The 19,512-nt window shown below is 40.0% G+C and overlaps 1 protein-coding gene across 2 annotated transcripts in view; it reads left to right on the top strand.

Moving 5' to 3' along the window:
* The window catches only part of GRIN2A (glutamate ionotropic receptor NMDA type subunit 2A), a 370,947-nt gene that overhangs the window by 335,324 nt on the left and 16,111 nt on the right, over positions 1 to 19,512 (top strand). For both annotated transcript variants that reach the window (XM_037069016.1, XM_037069017.1), the window contains one exon: positions 1,457 to 1,644. In XM_037069016.1, the coding sequence (XP_036924911.1) occupies positions 1,457 to 1,644 (188 nt within the window). The remainder of the gene's footprint in view (positions 1 to 1,456; positions 1,645 to 19,512) is intronic.

Genomic DNA, 19,512 nt, shown 5'->3' on the forward strand with positions numbered 1-19,512 from the left:
TGTACATATGTCAAATTTTATCTAACATTTTATTATACGTAAGTTATACTTCAATAAAAATAAATGTATCTGAAAAAGTACTATGTGTATTGTTATGAAACGTGTTCACTATGTGTGGTATGAAATGAGAAAGAAAAGCAATTTGTGAAATAGTTTGCATGGTATAATCGTATTTGGGGGGTTAAAACAAAGGCTGGCAACCAATGGCCCATGGGCCAATCTGTTATTGTAAATATCCTTTTACTAGAACAAAGCTGAGTTCATTCATTTATGTTTTATCTATGGCTGCTTCCATGCTGTGTGTTAGTTCCTAGGGCTGCCATAAGATGTACCATAAACTGAGAGGGTTAAACAACAAGATTATTTGTCTCATAGTCTTGGAGCCTTGGAGTCTGAGACCCAGCTGTTGACAAGCCCGTGCACCCTCTGAAGGCACTAGGGAGGGGTCTGTTCCATCCTCTCTCCTGGCCTCTGGTGGTTCCTAGACTTGTGGCAGCATCACTCGAACCCTCACACGGCATTCTCCTGTGGCCAGATTTCCCCCTTTTCATAAGGACACCTGTCCTTATGGTACCCACCCTACTCCAGCATGACCTCATCTCAATAACACCTGCAATGATCCTGTCTTTAAATAGGATCATATTATGAGCTGCTGAAGATTAGGACTTCAACATATAAATTTTGGGGAGGGGGACAATTCAGGCCATAACATGATACAATAGGAGAGTTGAGTAGTTGCTGCAAAGACCATATAGCCCACAAAGCCAAAACTGTGTATTATCTTCCCTTTACAGGAAAGTTACCAATCCCTGTTTTAAAAGATATATGTATATGTTTGTGACTCTGTGTATGTGCACATGCATAAATTTGGAAGGTTATTCACCAATATGTTAACAGAGGTTGCCTCTGAATTACAGAATTATGGGCAATTTTAATTTTAATGATATTTTTTATATTTTCTATATTATTTGGGTTTCTAGAAACTATTATGTAATTATTTTTATAATATAAATACACAGTAAGCATGTTTCTCCTGGGAAGAAGAAACCTTGTTTTCATTTAGTCCCTCTCCCCTTCCCACCCGCTACCACTGAATCCTCCTGCCCCTTAATAGTTCACTTTGTTCTGATGCAACCATTCTAAATAGGCCGCTGTTCTCCACTGTTGGGAGTGCTAAAGCCAACACTTCACAAACCAGCAAACTCAACTGTTTACTCACTTGGGCATAAGGATTCTCATGTCTTTATTTAGCTGCCTCTTGTAACTTGGAGAGAAAAGTTTCTGGCTTTTATCTCCTCATTAAAAATAGATCCCTTTATGATGAGAGGATGGACTGGACATGAGTCACTATCTCCAGCATGAAAAGAAGTGTGTGATGCAGTATCAGGCTTTGGGAATTGGGCCCCAAGATGGTACCCCACCGTTCCTGTGACTCCTTGCTTTCTTGTCATTGCAGGAAACTGGATGCTTTCATCTATGACGCAGCAGTCTTGAATTACAAGGCTGGGCGGGACGAAGGCTGCAAGCTGGTGACCATCGGGAGTGGGTACATCTTTGCCACCACTGGTTATGGAATTGCCCTCCAGAAGGGCTCCCCTTGGAAGAGGCAGATAGATCTGGCCCTGCTCCAGTTTGTGGGTGATGGTAAGACCTTGGGTGACCCCTGCTTTGGGGGATTCGAGACCCTTGCACTTTCTGTTTTTTCATTGGCTTTCCAAAAGATCTTTGTGTGATGAACTTGAACACTAAAATTATTTATTGAGCACCTATCACATGATACCATGGTTCTTTGGGTTTCTTATCATGGAGCCAGTTATAGATAGCTACATTTTTTAAAGGAATTTACTTTAAGGATGCAGAAGTGTCCATCTCAGTGAATTTTGTAAAGGGCTGAGCAAATAGATTTAAAGGAAAAACAGCAACCAGGGTAGTCCTGGAGCCACAATGGCATGAATTCATAGGTCCTCTCTCTGCAGCAGTGGTTCTCAAGAGCAGGGAGGATTTTGTGCTCAACGGGGCACTTGGCTCTGTCTGGAGACATTTTTTATTGTATGGTTGTTACTGGCATCTAGAGGGTAGAGGCCAAGGATGAGGGATGCTGGCAAGCATCTTACCAGACCCAGGATAGCCATCCCCCACATCTCAAAATACAGAGTGATCTGTCCCCAAATGTTAGTAGTACTGGAGCTGTGAAACTCTGCTCTGGAGTGGTGACATTACATGACCAGTTTACAGCAAGTCCCCATCTCTAGTCTCTCTATTCTAAATTCCAAATTCCAGACAAAGAATTCTTGGCACATTTTGGGTCAAGGACTCTTTCCTGGACATATCATGAGTGAATAAAATGTGGAGCTATGTTATACTAACAGAATAGCTCCTGTTATTATCCCATGAAGAAATGAAAGAGGAGCAAGTTATAGAAAGGAAATAGGGAGCAGAAATTTTATGGATTTTTCAATATAGTCTACTCCTTGACTTAATATCATGCAAAAAAAAGTTTCCACCATAGTGGGGGTTCTAGTCTAATGGGATTGTGGCATTTATGAAACTGCAGAGCTAATTGGGTCAATTCTGTCTACAGCAACAGTTCCTTCTGTCTGTTCTTCTCTATTCCCTCATGGGTGATCTCACCACAGCCTGTTCCACAACACCGTTTTTAGAGTCCTATTGTGCCTGAGATGGCAGGTTGATTTTGCTCTGGATTGACAGCCCTGAGGTAGGAAAAACAAAGCCTGCAGAGATGGCAGGTTAACACTGAAAACTTGAGTAAGTGTGAATAGGGTACAGACACTCAGGACATAGGCAGAAGCAGTATTCAGGAATGGGTGGTGGCTATAGTCAGAGTGGCTATAAAATATGCTATGCCTGTCTACAGGCAGGAGAGGAAAATCTGGCAAATACTGTGGCCAGATACATTGAAATGGGCAGAGGTTAGTACATAGGGTTGGTGTGAATTTGAACCAAGTACGTAATTCCTTGCAGCTTCTCCTCCTCTTTCTTCTTTCAGAATTGAACCTCAGATTTTCACAGTGCTCTCAAGAAATGTAAATGTGTGTTATATTTAACTCCCAAGTAATAACACCTGATTTTTTAAATTCCTTATAGGATATTTGTTTGTACCTTACTCAGATCATGAGCCATGTTCACCACTGTATAGTAGTGCTTTGTGGCTATGCTGGCCAGCTATTACTGTGAAATATTAGAGGCATAGGACAATAAGCATTTATTTTGCTCATGGGAGTGCAGGTTGAGTGGCAAAGCTCTGATTCAGGGTATGATGGGTATGGTGACTCTACTCCCTCTGCAAGCCCATGGATCAACTGTGTAATCTCTGCTTCATGTTGGTTTATTCTGGGCCTCAAGCTGAAAGGTTAGCAGCTATCTAAAAGAAACTCTTTTCATGGGTAAGTCAGAGTCACAAAAAAGAACACCTAACTGCCCATGCACATTTCAAGTCTCTGCTTCATCACATTCATATCTACTGACTCCCTCCTGCCTAAAGCAAATCAGATGATCAAGCCCAAGGTCAAGATATCAAAAGTACACTTAACCTTTTAGGAGAGGAGTTTTGGAGTTATATGACAAGGAGTATGGACACAGAGAGAGATGAAGGGTTGGAGATAATTGTCCCATCTACCATGGTTGCTTAAGCAGCTCTACATGGGGCAAACTACTTAGTAAACAAGAGTCTTGTTTCCAGCAGTAAACATCACAAAATACTGAACATAATGGATAACTGGTCAATGAAGAATTTCATGAATAAATATGCAAATGGATGAATGATCAGTGTTGTGATATATTTCATTTGACAGGAAACTTTTAAATATGATGGGTAGCTGTCAAATAATGAATTCTAACTCTACTCCTACCTACCATTGCTGTCACTCATGCAGAATCTGTTATGAAACAGGCACATATTTAGGTAATAGAATATGCCAGTTATCGTACTGGATACATTACATATGTTCTTTAATTTAATATTCATAACAACCTGATGAAGTTTAGTATTGTTTACACTCACTTCACAGGAGAAAAAACTGAAGCTCAGAGGGCTTTGGAGCCCCCTACCTAGTCAGGGGCAAAGACTCTACTTTAGGGACCTTATTCTAGAAGGGGGTCAATTATATAAGACTCCTGTTACATTTAATTCTCTAAAGCATCTTTTGAAGTTGGCTAATTAGACATTTGAGATATGTAGACCCTTTAGAAAGGAGTAATTTAATGCATATGTGAACCAGATCTATTGTTTCATTTATAAATAATTCTGCAAAGGGGGTGATTTTCTTAGCCTCAGCTGTGAATGAGTATAAAAATATTTACCTGATAAAGTTGGTATAAAGATGAAATGTGAGAATGCATGTAAAGAGCTTAGCTAACATATCACTGCCAACATCATCACCAACACCACCACCATCACCATCACCATTATCATCACCATCATTATCACCACTACCACCATAATCAGTATCACCATCACCATTATCATCACCATCATCATTATCATTACCATAATCACCATCATCGCCATCATCATCATCTTCCTCCTCTTCCTCATCATCATTATCACTGTCCATCCACAACTCCTTCAATATTCAACATACCTTAGTTAGTGTTATATTGGTAATAACATAGTCAAGTCAATATCACAGAAACAACAGAAAATGTCCTCTTCTTAGCAAATAAAAAATAAAAAGTAGAGTCATTTAGATAGGCCAGAGGCATGTTTCTTGTACTAGCAGAGCATATAGATTCTTATAAATATGTTCTGGCTCATTGCTTTCCTGGTCAGACTGTCAGGCTTGGAAAATGTGTCTTCTTGGCCTCATCTTTAGAGACCATCTAGAGGAAAAACATTGGAGAGAAAATGATGTTGCTCCAGAGGGCGTCTTAACATAATCTTCATGGAAAGCCATGTCCAATTCTGAATGTCTCTCTAGGAGTAAATACATGCATTAACACAGCTGCATAAATATTTCACTTATCTTATGCAGTTTCAGCAGGATTAATTATGCTCTAAAATTAGACCTGTAAAGAGCACAGTGCTGAGCAGTACCTAATTATTATTCATCCTCTAGAATGGAGTGTTTATCTCTTGTTATAGAGTAACTTCAGTGGACGATTACAAGTGTAATGAGTGTCAAAAGTATAAAAATTTTTCTTAATGAGCTGTATAAATGCAACCTTTGAGTGGAGTGTCTGGTTATTGGGGGAACCTCTTACATGAAGCCTGCTAGGCATCTCCCTAGGAAAAGGGCCACCAATCTGCCTGAAGAGATACACAGATCTTGCCTTCATTTTCCTATAAAATCGTTGTGTCCTTTCTGAAATAGTGGAGTGCATCGTAGGGATCTTTGCTCTCTGTAGTTTATGTAACAACACTCATAGGTATTTTTCAGCTTTGATCATGAGTATCCAACATTTACTGAGAAATATACCTTCCTAGGAACTAATGTTCCAAGGCAGGAATGTCACAGTCTTTTTCTTTTTTCCTTCCAAGAACTTACAGTCCATTTGATGGGTTAAAATATCTAAACCCAAAAGATGAATATTTTTTTAATCCTTACCCGAGCACATGCTTACTGGTTTTAGAAAGAGGGGAAGGGAGGGAGAGAATCATCAACGTGAGAAACAATGATGAGTTGCCTCTTGCACACACCCAACCTGTGACAAAATCTGCAACCTAGGCATGTGCCCTGACCAGAGATCAAACCCACAACCTTCCAGTTGATGGGACAATGCTCCAACCAACTGAGCCATACCAGGCAGGGCTGAACATATTTATAATAATTTATGTATATGAAGTAATACAGATATGTGTGTATATATATATATATATATATATATACACACACACATATACATTCTTAGGTGTCTGGGGTAGGTTAGAGAGTAGTTAAGGTGAAGTATGAGATAAACTAGTTTTTTAAGATGGGGGAATGAAAGGACTGAAAAAGTCATGAGGAAAGCGGGTATCATAAGGTTTAGACAAAGAACAGAATGGGCCAAAATTAATAGAGCTTCATTCGTTAACTCATCCAGCAGCCAGTAAGTATCTAATGAGTACCTAATATTTCTCTGGCACCTAAAAGATAACACTTGAATGATAATATAAATAATGAGTAAATCTGGGACCTAAAAATGGCATTTATTTCATAAAGGGGAGGTTGAACAGCAGATCTCATAGGCCCCACTAATCTCATGGATTTTGTAACTTTTTATGTGACTCTGAGATTTGAAGAGAGAGAAGGAAGAAAGATCAGAAAGCTTAAAATCCTTTTGATGTATACAAGCAAAAAAAAAGATATTGAGGAGAACAGATTGTGAAATATTATTCAGAAACAAGTAGTGCTGATAAAAAGGGAGGAAATTATTGTTTCTGAGCTCACACTCAATGGTCCAGCTCTGTGCCAAGCGTATCACAAATGATTTTAGTAACTCCATATAACATTCTGGAGTTGATCCTATTATCTCCATTTTGCAGACCAGGAAAGTGAGACTCAGTTAAGTTAAGTGAGCTACAGCAGAGCATCTCAAACTTGCACAGGAATCACCTGGGGATTATTATGTCAGCAGGTCTGGGGAAGGGAGCCTGGGATTCTGCACTTCTGACAAGCTGCCAGGTGATGCTGATGCTGCTGGTCTGCGGACAACATTCTGTGTAGATTGTAAAACTGAAACATGTTTATGTAGCTCCAGTTCTGATCACCTTTCCATTAAACTATGCCAGTGGCCAGATCACCTTAGTTACAAGTAATACGCTTTTAGCATGGACAAACATTTAATCTTCCATTTTGTACTTTGCTCAATTTTCGTGGTTTTGGTTTATTTTTAAACTCAGAAATACATTACTTGTCCATGTCTGAGACATTCCTGAATTCACTGAGCAAATAAAATTAAATATATGTAATTACCATATATTTTATAAATTATTTATATGGTATACCCCATTGTATTTTACATCATATTTAGGTATATATGATAGATATCACATGTGAAACACTTGGAAGATATGACACATGTATCCTTTATATTAATATTTTGTTAAATAGGTGACCAACTCAACCCATTTTGTGGGGACTCTCCCAGTTTTAAAACTAGCTAGTGACCCTAGTTATCTCATACTGAGGCATATAAAATAGATATGTATGAAATAGTTGATGTATACCATATATATAATTTCAGTTGATAGGTACATTGGGTACCTATCCATTCCCTTTATCCCTTTCGTTCTACAAGTTTTCAAGCAGTCTTGTCCAAATTGATAACACATTGGAAGGGACCACACACTCTGCTCTTGTATTAATTCAAAACCTTGCTGCATTTGACTCCAGAGCTTTGAAAAGCACCACTCCAGGATAAAGATGCTCACAGATCTTGGAGTGGGGGAGCACTACAGTGGAGTCCATGGACAGGCCTGCTCCCTTACTTTCCAGTGAGTCGATGTTAGTATCCCTTGTTTCTTTATGTGTTGGCTGCTCCTCCATTGAAACATGCAGGGTGGCTTTGGATGGCGTGGGAGCCCATGCTGCCAGCCAGGATACAGGGTGTTTGTGCGATTACAGAAGTTCTCTGTGTATCTAATTAGGATTCTCATAAATTGCTCTGAGCCACTGGATGGGTTGCTAATATCCTTAGCCCTGGCCTTGTCCAGCTTCCCAGCTTAATATCTTTGGACTGACGTCCGAGTCTCTGGGAGAGCTAGACAGCCCCTTAGTTTGGGTCGTGATGACCACCAATGCCTCTGCTCTGAGGATCGATACATTTGTGAGCAGCCTTTGCAGCCCATCTCTTTAGGGCTGGCTTAGAAATAGTATGGCAGTGTGCACTGCAGAAATGGCTGAGGGCTGGCCCACTCCGAAAAACTTTCCCCCATTCAATTTTCTACAGCATCTGCAGTTCCACCATCTTTAAAAATTGAGTTCTTTTATCAGTGGCATTCCTTCTTCCCTCTTTTCCTAACCCCATTGTTTGATTTGATGTTTGGCCCTTCAGTTTATATGCCACTCTGTAAAGACCTTCTTAAAGTCCACAGCTCTCACCTTGATGCCCTTATGAACTATAAACTCGTTTAACTCCATACTATAGCATTCTTTTGGCATTTAGCAAAGCAAATGAAGGGTTAAGATAGAAGGTTCTATAACTTCCCAGCTGTATGACTTTGGGCAAATGAATTTATGAGTTCCAGTGACCTCATCTTAAAATGAGAGCTGTTTAAGGAGTAATTGTGCAAACGAACAAAGAAACTAGCCCAGTGCTTAGCACATAATACATGCCTGCTCATTGCTGCCCTGTCTATGTGCTCTGGCTCACAGCAGTGCAGCGCATTTTAAGTCCTTTGAAGGCAGACACTATCATGCCCATGTCCATTCATGTTGCCTCTCTCTCCCCTCAGGTCTCACTACTGAGCCTAGCACACAGTAGGTGCTCAAATGAAGTTTGTTGAGTGACTGAATTAATGAATGAACAGATTTAATGCCATTACAGATATACTTTTTCAGGGCTTATATCATCAATTAAATATCTTTTCTGTTGAGGGAAAGATATTTTAGGGTATCTCTCATTGGGAAAGAGACTAGATATCTGTAGGGAGAGAAGGGCACAAGGTAATCACTGTCCCATCTGACAGCCTTCTTAAGCCTCTGAGCCCCTATTACTGTAAGACAGCAGGCAGATTCCTCCCCTGTCTAATCTGCATATGATTGTAGTCAAATACCCCTGTTTTACTTATTCTTTTTAACACAAACCCGCTGGAATGGATATAATCAGCAAGATGATATTTTTTCTGGGTTTTAGAATTGGAGCAGATCACAAATTATTACTGAGTTTTGGTCAAGTTGGTAAACAAAAGAAAAAGTATTTTCCACAGGGAGTGGCAAACTATGGCCAAAGCTGTTGCCATGGCCCAAATCCAGCCACTGCCCATTGTTGAAAATAAAGTTTTATTGAAAAATAGCAACATCCATTCACTCTGGTATTGTCTGTAGTTGGTTTCACACTACAACAGCAGAGTCGAGTTGTTGCAACAAAAACCATATGACCTGCAAAACTCCAAATATTTATTATCTGGCCCTTTCTAGAAAAAGTGTGACACTTTTGAGACCATTGACTCATGGTCTTGGGCTGTCTAGAGAAAGACAAGGAGGGAACACTTAAAACTGTAGGTTGTCCAGTTCTCCTAAGGGAAAGGGAAAAGTTTAAGATGACAAGATGAAGAATTAAGGGGAGAGTATGGGGAACTGAAAAGGGACAGATATATGAGGGAAAGAAATAGAAGGGAAGAAAGTAAATGAAGAGGAGGGGAAAATGATAAAGAAATAAAAATAGTCAAAAGCCAAGAAAGGGGCAAAGGGAGGGGTGGAAGAAAAGAAGGGGAAAAGGAGAGATGAAGAGAGGAAGGAGTGGGGAAGGGAGGTCAGAGAGAGATGTGTGCTAGGTGACTAGTCAAGCAGAATTCAACCTGGGTATCTATGGGGCGGGCTGTATTTGCTCAGCTGAGCACTTAGCCACATTGCAGACAAAACCCACTGCCCCATCTTGGCTCTGTGATGGAGCAAGGCACAGACCAGGCAGGGCCTGACTCACTCCAGACTCGGAGATGTCTAATCTATCTCCCGCTGGCTCCCCTGCCAGCATTTCTTCGTGACATAGGTGCCTATGTCCTCAGATGACTCAGCAGCACCCCATTGCAACCATTTAGAGATAAATGCCAAAATAAGGACGCAGGTTTCTGGGGGAAGGAGGTACTGAGAATCTCTTCCTTTTTAGAGGAAAAGATAGTGTTCCATTCTCTAAATGGAAGTTGTTCAACAGTTACCATTATCACTGTTATTTTTAGACATTTATAACAATAGGTAATGCTCACGGAGGGATAACCAGGGGTCACAGCATAATCTCAGTCCTTAAATGTATTAATGTCATTCAGTTCTCAAAAGGATGAAATGGCATTAGTTATGCTTATCGATCCCTTTACAGATGAGGAAACTGGGGCACAGGTACGTTAAGTAAGGTGTCCAAACTAGTAAGGGGCAAGCAGGTGCCAGGGCCTTCCTTTAACCGTTACGCAATGTTGCTTCTTTATCTCCTGTGACCCTCATAGGCATCTCCTAAGGCAGGCTTTCTTATCTGGAAAGAGGCAAAGCTGTGATTGAAAAGATCAGCCAGAGTCCAGAATCAGTGCTCCTTCCTCTTTCACGGAAGATGCAGCATCAGTTTCCTGCAGATGATGCTGAGCAAAATAACTTGGTGACAGAGATTGAGGGTGGGAGAGAAAGTGACCTACACCTTTTTCCATGAAGAAAGAGTCTTGTCCATGCCCCAGGCCATGGTACTGTGGGAACAGGCTGAGCCTAATTTCTCAGATCATTCAACCCTGGCTGTTAGGGGAAAACTCAGGACCCAGAAGCAAGAGATGAGAAGGAATGAAACAAGGGCAGAATGTAATTAAGAGGAGTCAGATGTTTGGCCCCAATACAGACTTGCAGAGCAGCCTCTCCAGGTTCACAGAGACCCGATTTTGTTGCTCCAATTGCTCATTCCCCACAGAGCTCCTCAGAGCTGCACAATCTCTGGCATTTCAGAAAGTTATTGTTCCTTGCTAAACATGGTTTAATCAAATTGAAACTTCAAAGGCAGAAATCACAGTTTGGGCTGAGCTAGGCTGATCTGCAAATCATGAACTTTCTAATCAGTTAGCAAAGACCAGGTGCCATTGACAAGACCCCAGTTTATTCACCCATTTGCTGGTTCATTCATTCTCTCTGTAGACATACATTCAGCAAAGAATAACTGAGCAGCTTCAAAGCTCAAGGTGGTGGTATATAAAAGTGACTAAAGGCCCCTTGTTCTTTTGCCCTTAAGAGTTACATCCGTATTTATAAAGATGCTGTGTCACTTCTGTGTCCACCAGACTTACTCACTTAGGGAGCCTGTGAAAAATGTAGATGCTGAAGCTTTACCCCCCCCAAGGGGCATTTTTACATACTCTCTCAGATGTAAAATAAAATTTAACAACCACTGTTTAAGGTAACAATATTTACAATTTAGAAACACCTCATTCTCTGATTGGCAGTTACTGGATACATATGCCCCTGGCCAACAGATTACCCACTCACTTGGGGTCCACAAATTGAATGTTTGCCCTGTATTTTATTCATCCTCTTTTTCTCTAGCTCCTAACTGGTTTTCCACATCCAGAGTCCTTGGTGTTTGTGAAACCTGAGGAATAAAGGTATGGAACTTGGAAGTGTTGGTGTGCAAACAGTAAGAAACATAGGAGACATAGGGGTGGGGTATGAATGTCAGAAGTAATCCAATAAACTTTACTGGTAAACTTCCTCATTCAGAAAGAAACAAAATAGACATGAAAGTGTTTGTTCTCAAAGATTTCATGTTCATGTAATGCTGGTGTTAAAATAAAGCAGGCAAGGCTGAGAGACCCACATTTGGATGGACAATAAGCCAGTGCTTTTATTGATTAAGTTGAATATAAAACCAGATTTAGATGCAATAACTCTGCTGATCCTTACACCTGTGATGTGGATCCATTTGCAACCACTGGGAAGTGTGGCTAGAGATCATTACTGGGGGTAGGTTGACTGAGTATGATTTTTTACATGTACGCAGACCTCATTATACAGAATAGCAGGTTTGATGATATAAATCCAAAGGGGGTGATTAATTACCATTTTGATGCCCCAGCAACTGTCACCTCCTATGTATAACCTAGAAACTAAGTTCAGGCAAAACTACTCATTGGGAAATGAAATGTTTTCAGAAAAAAAAGAAGTATTAGTCTTAAGCAAAGCTTAGCAGTAAAGGGCTTAACTGCTTCTCCATTGGCCTGTGACCAGATGGTACCATAAAAATTAGACTTGTTTATCTCCCTACTAATTTTAACTAGAGACATACTTGGAATAATAATGAAATAGTACTTAAGAAATAGATAAAACACATAAATATCCCAGAGAGCCATTGACTCTTCCTGTGAGTCCCCAGTGAATTTCCCAGGGGGTCCCTAGAGACCCACAGCTGCACTGTTTGTTATCCATCCGACACCAGGATTAGAGCAAGGTCGCAGTGCCAAACTTGTGCCTCACAAGCAGTGAATGGCTCCAACCAGGGAATGTCAAGTGTCAAGAGAACCATCAAAGTTGAGATAAGACATAATAAATGACTTGCTGATAAGCCAAACACTCATGTCGTAGAACTTCAGGTAGTACTTACAGGATGGATAAACAGAGGCCCCAAATCCCTCTCAGTCTACACTTTTTTAGTCACTTTGATTTGGCAAAGCAATATAATATACATATAGAAGCAGCCCAAATCCACTACCTTAACATAATTATTTTCAATATATATATTCCCCTATGGTCCTTGTTACTTGCAAACACATTTATTTAAATAATTGTTAGTCATGTACACTTTCATATTCTACTATTTCACTTACCAGTATATTTTAAACATTTTTTCACGTTACATAATCTGGTCCTCATAATGACTTTTAATTTTTGCATAAAATATCATAATCATTATCAAACCATATTTCATTACTGTATTTTCTTAATGTTAAACATTTTATTTTTTGACTCATATAGATAATGATGGAAGGAACATCTGCATGTTTTTTTTTACTTGCTTTTTTTTTTAACAAATTCTTAACTGTAGATTTGGAAAGGTAGATGGTATCACTATCTCTAGGAGTCTGGATTTATGGTGTTATATTAATGCCCAAAATGATTGTTGTCATCTAAATGTACTATTAATAATGAGTCAGGGTCCCAAGTTTAAAACAATGTTGCAGCACTGAGTATTATGGGGGCTTTTTGTTTTGTTTTGGGGGCTGATTTTTGCTATTAGAGAAGGCACAATGTGCTATTTTGTGGTTGCCTTGATTTGAATGCGTGTGAATACTAGTGAACGCAGAAAAGAAAATCTGGGTTGTCTTTGTCATCTGTTTTCAACCATTTAACTGTTTTACGTATAAATTTAAATGAACATTTTATATTTCTTAGTAACTTGTTAAAACTTCTATTGTAATATTTCATATAAAAAGTCATAAGTGTAGCAGCATGGGGTGCAGCTAAGAACAAAGGCTTTGGGTTCAAACATAAGAAGTGGTGTTTACTTGCTCCATCACCTTGGAAAAGTTACCCTTTTTAAGGGCAAATTTCCTCCTCTTTGGAGGATTGTAACCTGTGGATTATAATGATACCACCTCACCAACTGGAATGATAAGAGAACACCTAAGTATTGTAGGTGAAAACAATGGTGAGGATCTCCTTAAGATGGAATTTATTCTTGTTCATATATATAGTTTTCTTAAAAATCATTTTGTTTCCTTTTTTGCTTGCTTAAATAAGGATTCCACTATGTGTGGCCCGCAGTGGCCCATTTCCAGTTTTTGTGACTGACGTCCTATTGGAACACAGACGCGTCACTCACGCCCTGCGTGCGCCGGTGGCAGTGTTTGTACTGCAGGGGCAGAGGCACTCTGTCGTGACAGAGACCATATGGTCGCTGAAAAAAATTGCTAATTAGCCCCTTGAAAACAGATTGCTGACCTCTGGCTTCAATGATAAAAATAAAAAATGTATTTTAAAATTTTATTTTAAAGTAAGTCCAACAATATAGATGAATTTAACATAGTTCACACTTTTTTCTCCTGTAAAACTTTCTTCTTTGTAAAAAGTTCACATAAAAAAGTGTTTCTTTCTCTGTTTAGAAAACCTAACTACATCTGTCCTCTTTCCTTACTGTTTCCTCTCTTGACTCCCAAAATGGAAAAACACCTGCCATTTCTACTATGCCACTCATTCTTTTTTTGCCTTCTATAAACTATCATATACATTCACTATGTTGCACGAATCTCAATGGGCAATTAATTTTATACCACTGTGTAACTACCACCCAGATCAAGATCTGGAACATGACCACCACCCCAGAAAGCTCCCTCATGACCAGTCCAGCCAACACTCCCTCGGAAATGCTACCACCACTCTGTCCTCCGTCATCATGGACAGGCTCTTCCTCCTTTTGAACTTCAGATAGACGGTGGAATTATACAATATATGCTCATTTGTATCTTTTATGGCATTAATCCATATTAATGAATTATTAACTATAGCTCATTATTATTTTGTTACTGTATGGCATTCCATTGTATGAGTATACTATAATTTATTTATTTATACATTTGCTGTTTACAGACATTTGTGTTATTTTTTATTTTTGCCTGCTTTGAATATCCTTGCACAATTTTTGTGTATGCAGGCACTTAGTTGTTTGGGAATGTACCTAGGAATGAAATTGCTGGGTCATAGAGTGTGCATGCACTCCCCTTCGGTCAATACTCCCAAACAGTTTTCAGAAGTAGAGGGAATTTACATTCCCACCAGTGGTGCATGTGGTTCCTCTGATTTCTGAGTGCCGTTTCTACCTTCTATGAGAGAGGTAAAGTGGGCTTACATAACTGAACTATAGGTGTGCTCCTTGGTGGCTGCATGGTTGAGGGCTGTAAAATCATAGCCAGTATAATTTAGAGATCCAGATTCCTTCTCCAGCTTCCTTAATTTATGACCTTGGCTCCTCTAACTTGATGTCAGCTGCATCATTAGTGGAATGGAGGAAGAGGTCTATAGTGTCTGTTGCTCCATTACAAAGGGGCTGTGATCTCTCACCTGAACTGGAATCTGAATGTAACCTTTTTCCTATCCCCATATGTGCTCTTCCACTCATCCCTGGCTATGGTCCCACCACCATCCAGTACTTCTGACCTAGGATAAAGGGGCAGGAAGCCAGAAAAGAACCACCTCCTATTTTTCTCTTTCTGTTCTTCTCTCTTCTCCTTTTCTCTCTTCTTCCTTCCTTCCTCTCCCTCCTTTTTTTCCCTTTCTGCTATCTTCTCTGTCATGCCACAGCCAAGCCCTGAGTGCTCATTAAGCTCACACTATCCTAGGCAGTGGGGAATGCAGATAAAATGGGCAATGGATGTGCACCCTTTGCTTAAGAATTTTGTAGTCTCAGGCAACTTATTCACAACACTTCAGTAAAAACAGAACTAAAAGTTGGTGATGTCATTTTGGTTACTGAAAGAAAGAAGATATTTCTTGGCATGGGATGTAAAATTATTGCTATCCTTTTTGTTTTTTCTTCTCTCATGTCTGCAGCCCTTTAAAACACAAGGATTTCTTTGTGATATTAAAAAGTCCTCACACTCTTACACAGTGAGTCACAGAAATCTGAGCACTATTGATTGAAAAAATATGCGGTGTCAAAAAGTTACTATGAATTCATTTATGCTCACAAATGCATATGCCTTTTAAGGCATGCCAACTTGACCATCTCCACGTGTATGAGACAAATTGGTTAAGCAGACTCCAGAAATGCTTGTTAAGCACAGAATTTCCTGGACTTCTTGAAAAATTTCTGCAGTCTTACTCCAGATAATTATTTCTTGCCAATTCTACCCTCTAATGGAAAATTGTGACGATGTACATTATTTGGCATTTGATAGAGTTGCCCAACTGTCTCTCCAATTTTCCCCTTTTGTTCTTTAAGAGACACAGGTTGGGGACCTGTGTGCATTTCCCAATCCCAATGTGCATAGTTGATTATGTGGCTGATGAAATTCCAGCCAGATGGCAACAACCCACAATGAATTCTACAGTACACGAGCTCCATCCACAGAGCAGAGACCTCAACTGGAAGGTGGAACATTTATGCTAAAGACAGCCTGTCTCTGAATCTAACTGGATACATTTAAGCCTATTTTTATTTTTGGTTTTATGACTTCTCAGCATTATACAGAAATGGAATATTCTGACATATAAATAAGGGAGACTTATCTTCTAAATTTTCTCTATTTGTGTTCAGAATCTTGTACTCTTCCTCTTCCTGGTTCCCACTCCATAGCAAAGGTATTTTTTTTTTTGTCTCTCCAGCAAGTTGTTCATCGACCCTCAGAGATTATGGATACAGAAATTGCAGGTTCTAAATNTCTCAGCATTATACAGAAATGGAATATTCTGACATATAAATAAGGGAGACTTATCTTCTAAATTTTCTCTATTTGTGTTCAGAATCTTGTACTCTTCCTCTTCCTGGCTCCCACTCCATAGCAAAGGTATTTTTTTTTGTCTCTCCAGCAAGTTGTTCATCGACCCTCAGAGATTATGGATACAGAAATTGCAGGTTCTAAATGCTATTAGTTTCAGATCCAAGATCACCTGTTTTAGACTCAAGAGTTTCAAATTAATGAAGCTAAGCCCCCAAGGTCATTGATAAGATGGTGACTGACCTTACTCTGTTTCAAGGCCACATACTAAATCCCAGATCTGACCAGCAGCTTCCTTCCAGGTAACTGAGCAAGAAGAAGACTTGGCCTCAGCCCTGCAGACCCCAGGCTGTCCTCACTCCCAGGATTGCCATTCATACTTCACAGTGGCCAAAATTGGTCTCGCTGAGAACATGAGCCAGCCAATGATGGTGCCCTACATTTTCTACAAAGAAAGTTCTTCCTTTGCCATTTCCAATTCCATTCAGACTTCTGAGAAACTCAAAGTGTCAATCCCTGATCAAGACATAAAAAAGGATTAAAATGGGGTCAGTTCCCCTCTTGTGTTCACAGCAAACTCTGAAGGGACCAGCAGCAACGTCATCCTGACGTCTTCGTCTGTGGATGGAAGTTGGTTCACTGTAGGGAACCACTGGACTCTATTGCTAGGGCTTTGATTAGAACTTGCTTGCCTCCAGAGTCAGCCTTGATTTCCAGGTTCCAGAGACTATTTCTGGCTCCTTTGTCTGTGCTTTACAAATTGCTTCCTCTCTTGGGTTCTTGCTGATCCTCAGATCAGTGAATCATCAGCTAATCAAGAAGGGAAGCCTGTGTCATCTACAGTAAACACACTTCTATGGACCCACTAACTATGGCCAAGACCTGTGTGAGGAACCAGGGATACCGACAGAATAAGACAAAATCCCCACCCTGAATAAATTTATCTCCCAACACGGAAAACATAGAAGCAATTGACAATTATACTCAAGTATGACAGATTTTCTATTGACAAGACATCCCAGTATCACCTGACAAGAGAAACTGTGGTCTTTTATCAATACCCCTATTCAGGGAAAACATCCTAAAGATGGAGACCTCTGAGTTGTACCCCAGATATAGCCATTTCCAAGTTTTCAGCATGATAACATGCAGTTGGTATATCCAAAATAAATTGGTATGGGTTGGTGGTATATTGATAACAATTTACAGTGTATATTTGTCAGCACTTTTTTAATATTTAAAAAATTATAATTGTTATTCAAGTACAGTTGTCTTCATTTTTCCCCCACCACTCTCCCCACCTTAGCCATCCCCACTCCCCAACCTTGATCCTACTCCTCTTTGGTTTTGTCCATGTATCCTTTGTATATATTCCTGAAAACCCTTCCTCATTCCCCACCCCCATTATCCCCTCCCACCTCCCCTCTGATTACTGTTTATCCTTAATTTCAATGTCTCTGGTTCTATTTTGCTTTGTCAACACTTTTTTGCACATGGGTTTCTCCCAACCATTATATCTTCGGAGAAGGAGAATTTAGTCTATACGTTCTGCCTGCCTCTAAAACCAGGATTGGTTGTGTTACTATGGTAGAATTTCCTGGTGACCTTTCTCCACACTATAGCAGCACTGTTCAAATTTTCCACCCCTTACCTACCTGTAACAGCATGCCTTGTACTATATGTGAAGAGACACTGAGTTTCCAGGGACAATAGTTGAAGAATCTTGGGTCCACCAAGTATATAGCTGGTCTTATCCAGTAGCCTCACTGTTCCCAGGGTACCCCCAAATGCCTTAGCATGGAAACTGAGTCCTTTGCAATGGGTTCCTACTCTTCAGGCCCCTCCTTTGATTCCTTCTTAGTTCTCAAAAATCTTAAAACACTCCATGTTTTTTCCTGCCTCCAGCCCTATGCCAATTCAGTCATCTCATTTTGCCATAATTACTCGTTTATAGGACTGTCTTTCCCACAGGACTCTGAGCTTGTGGGGGCCAAAGACTGTGTTACTCACCTCTTTATGCAAATACAGAGGTGCTGACCATGTGCTAAGTGCTTCAGAATGTTCTCCTAAAAAAAAAAAGAATGGATGAATGAGTGAGTGAGTTAGTGAGTGAGTGAGTGAATGAAAGTATGGGGGGAGTAAGGTAAAACCAAATGATGGCTTTGAAGATCAAAAAAACATTAATTTTCTTGACTGGAAATGAAACAGAACATTGAACTCATCTTCTCCAAATCACACAGTATTTCTTTCCATACCATCATTGCCTAGGGTCAGGTGTCTTGGGCTGAAAAATAAGGGAGGAAAATATGGAGATGTGTGCCTGCAAGGGTGTATGTGTGGGCTGATTTTAGAATATGAACTTCAGTAAATTCTCAGGCCCTGGATGAAGCCTAAAGGGCACAAGTTCAAACTGGAGTTTTTGCAACTGACTTGGGGGGAGAAATACTCAGAAAGTCTGAAGGCTAGTCACATTGCGTACTATAGAATTTTTTCCCAGAGAAATCCCCTTAGTGCCCAGACAGTCTTACTGAATAGAATAAAATCTAATCTGAAAAGCAACTGCAGTCCCTGGGGAGGTGGGGAGAATAAGTCTGAGGGGAAAATAAGGAACCAATTTCTCTTACTTAGGATGTAACAGATTCTTCTTGGAGGCCTAAGTCTTCTCTGTGGACATGCATCCTTGGACTCATAGACTCCACAAGTTGCAAGGGCATAGGAATATACAAGCTACCCCATGTCCCAACTTCCCTGGCTTCTGGTAGGAAATGATGAAATCTCCAGTAATACTGATTGTGTAATGAGTGTGCATCAGGCACTGTATGTGTGCACCCTCACTGAATTCCTCCAACAAAATTCTTACATGGCAAATGTTGTTGTCCTCCATTTGAAAGGTGTTAGAACTAGCACTCAGAGAGACTGTTCAAGTTCCTTAACCCCATTTGTAAAATGGGTGTGATAAAAGCACCAATCACATTAAGTTGATATGAGGACTCCAAGGGTTAATATTCAAAAATTCTAGTAGAGTGCCTGAAGCAGAATAGGATTTATATAATTTTGTTAAATAGAAGAATAGAAAAATAGATAAATGAATGAGTCTGGGGATGGATAGATAAGAGGAGTATCGAGATCAAGATCAAAGAGGTAGCAAGTGTTGAAGGTGGGGTTGAATTAAGGAGGTCTGATTCTCATACTTCCTCCTAGGGCTATCTAGACCTTACAGTATGATTCGAAATGCTACCCAAACCCTCAGAAAAGGGCACTACTGTCTATAGCTCATTCTAGTGTTTTCTACCTGAAATGTTCTTTCCTGTGATTTTTCTGGATGGTGTCTACTTGAATTTTCATTGATTCCTTTTTACAAATCTGAACCCCATAGAGTGGATAGGTAACATGAGACTCCATGCTCATTTATGGGCCTGCACTGTCTGTATCCTTTCTGCACAGGATTTGGTCTGACCGAT

The sequence above is a fragment of the Sturnira hondurensis genome, unplaced genomic scaffold (assembly GCF_014824575.4).
Source record: "Sturnira hondurensis isolate 20B ecotype Veracruz unplaced genomic scaffold, ASM1482457v3 Scaffold0018337, whole genome shotgun sequence".
In the NCBI taxonomy this organism is placed as follows: domain Eukaryota; kingdom Metazoa; phylum Chordata; class Mammalia; order Chiroptera; family Phyllostomidae; genus Sturnira; species Sturnira hondurensis.